Below are 5,038 nucleotides of genomic sequence, written 5' to 3'. Positions count from 1 at the left end.
TGGGATGGGGGTCTGGGATGGGGATTTGCATGGGGGTTTGGGATCTGGATCCAGGATGGGGGTCAGAGATGGGGGTCCAGGACTGAGGATCTGGGATGAGGGTCCAGGATGGGGATTTGGGATCTGGATCCAGGATGGGGGTCACGGATGGGGGTCTGGGATGAGGGTCTGGGATGGGGATTTGGGATGGGGGTCCAGGATCTGGATCCAGGATGGGGGTCAGGGATGGGGATTTGGGATGGGGTTCCAGGTTTGGGGATCAGGGATGGGGGTTCAGGATGGGAATCTGGGATCTGGAACCAGGATGGGGGTCTGGGATGCAGTTCTAGGATAGGGGTCTGGGATGGAAGTCTGGGATGGGGGTCCGGGATGGGAATCCAGGATCTGGATCCAGATGGGGGTCCAGGATGGGGGGCTGGGATGGGGGCTCGGGGATAGGAATCCAGGATGGGGGTCTGGGATGGGGGTCCAGGACTGGGGCTGGAGAGCGGAAGCATCTCAGGTCCCTCCTGTGTTGACTTTCAGAAGAGGAGCTGGCGGGAGGAGAGGAAGAGGAGATGCCGACCTTCAGCTACCGACCCAGCGGTGAGGACGTGGGTCACCGCCCCCCCGGGGGTGGGCAGGGGGGTCGGCGGGGCCTGACCCTTCCCTCTCTGCCCCCAGGCAGGGCACGGACCAACTGCAGCCAGTGTCAGAAGAACCTCTCCCTCCAGACGGCCGTCAAAGTCCTCTACGTCTTCTCCATCCTCCTCATCGTGGCCGTGACGGTGTTGGCAGCCTTGGGTGAGCGTGGGCAGGGTTGGGAGGTCCAGCTCCTGGAGGTCCTGCCATCTCGGGGCAGCTCCTCAGGGGTCCTGGGGTTCCCCCAAAGCCCCATCAGCGTCCAGGCATGAGGAGGAGCATCCAACTCCCCCCTGACCTGCCCCTGGGACACTGTGGGTGGTGCCACCTCGCCATGGCTTTACCCCCATGGGGACCTCAGGAACCACCCCACATCCCAGAGGTTGCCACCTCACCACCTCCACGGGCAAGGAACAGCCCCCCAGGCGTGCCCCCCCTCAGCTGGACTCCTGGAGATGCTTTGTAGACCTTGGCCAAGCCCTGAAACCAAAAGCCCCCTTGGGACACCCACCCCATGGAGCCACCACCCACCCAGCCGACACTTCAAGCCCTGGCTACCCTCCTCACCGGGCAATGAGCCCAGAAGAAAGGTGGGCTGGAGAGCGGAAGCATCTCAGGTCCCTCCTGTGTTGACTTTCAGAAGAGGAGCTGGCGGGAGGAGAGGAAGAGGAGATGCCGACCTTCAGCTACCGACCCAGCGGTGAGGACGTGGGTCACCGCCCCCCCGGGGGTGGGCAGGGGGGTCGGCGGGGCCTGACCCTTCCCTCTCTGCCCCCAGGCAGGGCACGGACCAACTGCAGCCAGTGTCAGAAGAACCTCTCCCTCCAGACGGCCGTCAAAGTCCTCTACGTCTTCTCCATCCTCCTCATCGTGGCCGTGACGGTGTTGGCAGCCTTGGGTGAGCGTGGGCAGGGTTGGGAGGTCCAGCTCCTGGAGGTCCTGCCATCTCGGGGCAGCTCCTCAGGGGTCCTGGGGTTCCCCCAAAGCCCCATCAGCGTCCAGGCATGAGGAGGAGCATCCAACTCCCCCCTGACCTGCCCCTGGGACACTGTGGGTGGTGCCACCTCGCCATGGCTTTACCCCCATGGGGACCTCAGGAACCACCCCACATCCCAGAGGTTGCCACCTCACCACCTCCACGGGCAAGGAACAGCCCCCCTCAGCTGGACTCCTGGAGATGCTTTGTAGACCTTGGCCAAGCCCTGAAACCAAAAGCCCCCTTGGGACACCCACCCCATGGAGCCACCACCCACCCAGCCGACACTTCAAGCCCTGGCTACCCTCCTCACCGGGCAATGAGCCCAGAAGAAAGGTGTGGAGGATGATGGCCCGTCCCCACCTCCCCTGACCCCCCCGCCTTCCCCCCACAGTGTTCAAGAAAGTTGACTCCATCTCCAACGACATCAGCTCAGCCCAGACCTACTATGAGAAGAAGATCATATCCATCCAGGAGGACCTCCAGGGGTTGGGTGAGTCCACCTGGACCTGGAGGTCTTCTCCAGGCTTTGGCACCACGTGTCCCTCCAGCTGAGTGGACCTCAGCTTTTCAGGGCTTGGGGGCTCCCTCAGAGCCAAACCCCCACTTATCTCCCAGGGTTTTGGGGAGCGATGGCTGCAGGACCCCAGGGTGGGGTTGGGCGCTTTGAGGAACTTGCTTCACAGAGGTGGCAGGATCAGGATGAAGGTGGGAGCTGGTGCAGGCTGGTGGCATCAGGGTTGTCCCAGCTGTGGTAGGATCAGGATGAAGGTGGGAGCTGGTATGGGCTGGTGGCATCAGGGTTGTCCCAGCTGTGGCTCCGTGGTGCCCATCTCCAGGGTCTTCAAGAACAAACTGTGTTGAGGCTCTTCCTCCACCCTGGTCCTCAGTGGGCGGGTCTCCAGGCCCAGTGAGTGCCGAGGTGGGATAACAGACCCCTCTGCCCTTCCTTCAGATGAGAAGACCTCAGGGAACTGCTCCCTCTGCCATGAGACGGGACAGCTGGGCCAGGAGCTCACCAGGCTGCAGGGCGAGCTGGAGGAGATCCAGAAGATGCTCTTGGTTCAAGAAATCCTGCTCGATCGGACCTCCCAGGCCCACAATCTCCTCTCGTCCACCAGCAACAAGATCACCAGCGAGGTGGACAACTGCTCCTTCTCCATCCGGCAGGTCAATGAAAGCTTGGGGCAGTTCCTGGCCCAGGTTGGAGGCTGGCAGGTGGTCACCTCCCAGTTGGACAACTCTCTCAAGGGTTTGGCGCAGGAACGCTACGATGTGCGAGCAGCCATGCAGCAGATGAACTTCACCTTGGGGCAAACCTCCGACTGGATCCAGGTCATCCAGAGGAAGACGGACGAGGAGACCTTGGTGCTGCAGAAGATCGTCACCGAGTGGCAGAACTACACCCGCCTCTTTGGCGGGCTGAGGGCCACCTCCTCCAAGACCAGCGAGATGGTGAAGAGCATCCAAAGCAGCATCAGCGCCGCGGTTCGGCAGGTGGGCCAGAACTCGGAGAACATGCACGACCTGGTGCTGCAGGTGATGGGGCTGCAGCTGCAGCTGGACAACATCTCCTCCTTCCTGGATGACCACGAGGAGAACATGAACGACCTGCGTTACCACCACAGGTACACGCAGAACCGCACGGCTGAGCGCTTCGAGACCTTGGAAGGTCGCATGAGCTCCCACGAGATCGAGATCAGCACCATCTTCGCCAACATCAACGCCACCGACAGCCACGTCCACAGCATGTTGCGCTACCTGGATGACGTGCGGCTCTCCTGCACCCTGGGCTTCCACACCCACGCCGAGGAGCTCTACTACCTGAACAAGTCACTCAGCCTGGTCCAGGGCACCACGGACCTTCTCCGGGAGCGTTACAGCCTGCTCAGCGCCCGGCTGGACTTTGACATCCGCAACCTCTCCATGGTCATGGAGGAGATGAAGGTGGTGGACGTCCGGCATGGGGAGATGCTGAAGAATATCACCATCCTACGAGGTGAGGTGGATCCTGGTGGGCACATCCTGCTTGGGCATGGGTTGGGCGGGCAATTTTGGGGGCTGTTTCTTCTGTGGTTGAGCGTGGTGGCATCTGGGCTACTTGGGAGCATCCTGGCACCATAGAAAACCACCATTGTTGAGGCCAAGGGGGCGTTGGGATGGGAAGGAAGGCACCCAGGTGCTAGTTCATGGATGGAGAGGTGTCCTGGAGATGGAGCTGCATGGACTTACCTTGTAGAGTTGTCCCTGTGTGCAGGGACAGGGACAGCAGGGAGGTGGCCCATGTCCTTCCAGCACGGCTGGTTGCATACTGGTACCACTGACCCCTCTTGCTGGTCCTGGTGACCCCTCTTGCTGGTCCTGGTGGGCTTGGCTTCCCCTGGACAAGGCTGGCTTGGGTGGCCTGGGGACATCTCCATCCACCCAGGGGCTGGTGGCTCCACCACCGTGGCTCCCGGTAGCCCATGGGCACCTTCCTGCTCCATCATGGACCACCCAGCCTGGAGCCACATCTGCCACCACATTTGCCTCATTACCCAGCTGCCCTAATTAACGATGAATTAATTAACCGGCCGGTTCCTGGATGGGGTTTTGGGGGAAGCCGGGCTCAGCCCATCCTGCTCTTGGCCAGATCTTTGGGGCTGGAGCATCTCCCCCAGTTTTGGGGTGCTGCCCCATCCTGCCCCCCAAATGCTTCCTCTTCCCCCCCTCCTCTCCCCCCCCCAGGTGTTCCCGGCCTCCCGGGCCCCCGCGGCCTCAAGGGCGACGTGGGGGTCAAGGGCCCCCCAGGAAGCCAAGGCGAGAAGGGCGACGTGGGCACCCTGGGCTCTCCGGGCCCCCAAGGACCCCTGGGCCCCCCGGGCCCCCCCGGCCCCCAGGGAGAAAGGGGTCCCCTGGGCCTGAAAGGTTTCCCGGGTCTCAAGGGGGCCAAGGGCAGCTTCGGGCAATCCGGCTCCCGGGGGCAGGGGGGGCCCAAGGGGGACCCCGGCCCCCCAGGACCAGTTGGGGGGCCGGGGCCGGCGGGACCCCCCGGCCCACAGGGCAAACCGGGGTTACCCGGGACCCCCGGGGCTGTGGGGCAGGCCGGCCCCACGGGACCCAAAGGAGACCCCGGTTTGCGTGGCCCCCCCGGGCTGCCGGGCCCCCCCGGCCCCCCAGGACAGTAACCCAGCTGGGGGACCAGGGTGGTGGGGACCCCCATCTCCCCCTGTCCCCATCGTGGACCCCCAGAGCGCCCCCCTGCAGGACGGGGGGGGGCAGAGGGGTCCCGGTGTTGTGTGTGTGTGTCCCCCCTCCCCAGTGCGGGGGCTGGTCCCCAGCTCTCAGGGATGCTGCCAGCAATCCTCAGGGTGGGGGGGTCCCTGGGGGGGTCCCCGAGGGACGGGGCGCAGCTGGTTTGTGCCCTTCCTACACTCCCCACCCCCCCCCATCACCCCTGTG

At 63.8% G+C, this 5,038-nt stretch overlaps 1 protein-coding gene across 2 annotated transcripts; it reads left to right on the top strand.

Moving 5' to 3' along the window:
* Nucleotides 1–461: 461 nt before the first annotated feature.
* Nucleotides 462–4,972, top strand: SCARA3 (scavenger receptor class A, member 3). Of its 2 annotated transcripts, none has more exons than XM_014962796.1 (5): nt 462–585; nt 664–783; nt 1,992–2,090; nt 2,553–3,596; nt 4,325–4,972. In XM_014962796.1, exons 1-5 carry the CDS (start codon nt 558–560, stop codon nt 4,762–4,764), a joined length of 1,731 nt encoding a protein of 576 aa, XP_014818282.1. In that variant the 5' UTR covers nt 462–557; the 3' UTR covers nt 4,765–4,972. The 2 variants fall into 2 exon arrangements, with proteins under 2 accessions (XP_014818282.1, XP_014818281.1); XM_014962795.1 differs by lacking the exons at nt 462–585; nt 664–783 and adding exons at nt 1,231–1,321; nt 1,400–1,519.
* Nucleotides 4,973–5,038: the final 66 nt, after the last annotated feature.

The sequence above is a fragment of the Calidris pugnax genome, unplaced genomic scaffold, assembly GCF_001431845.1.
Source record: "Calidris pugnax isolate Ruff unplaced genomic scaffold, ASM143184v1 scaffold558, whole genome shotgun sequence".
NCBI lineage: Eukaryota > Metazoa > Chordata > Aves > Charadriiformes > Scolopacidae > Calidris > Calidris pugnax.
The sequence above is the reverse complement of the archived record's forward strand: the minus strand, read 5'-3'. Positions and strand labels throughout refer to the sequence as shown.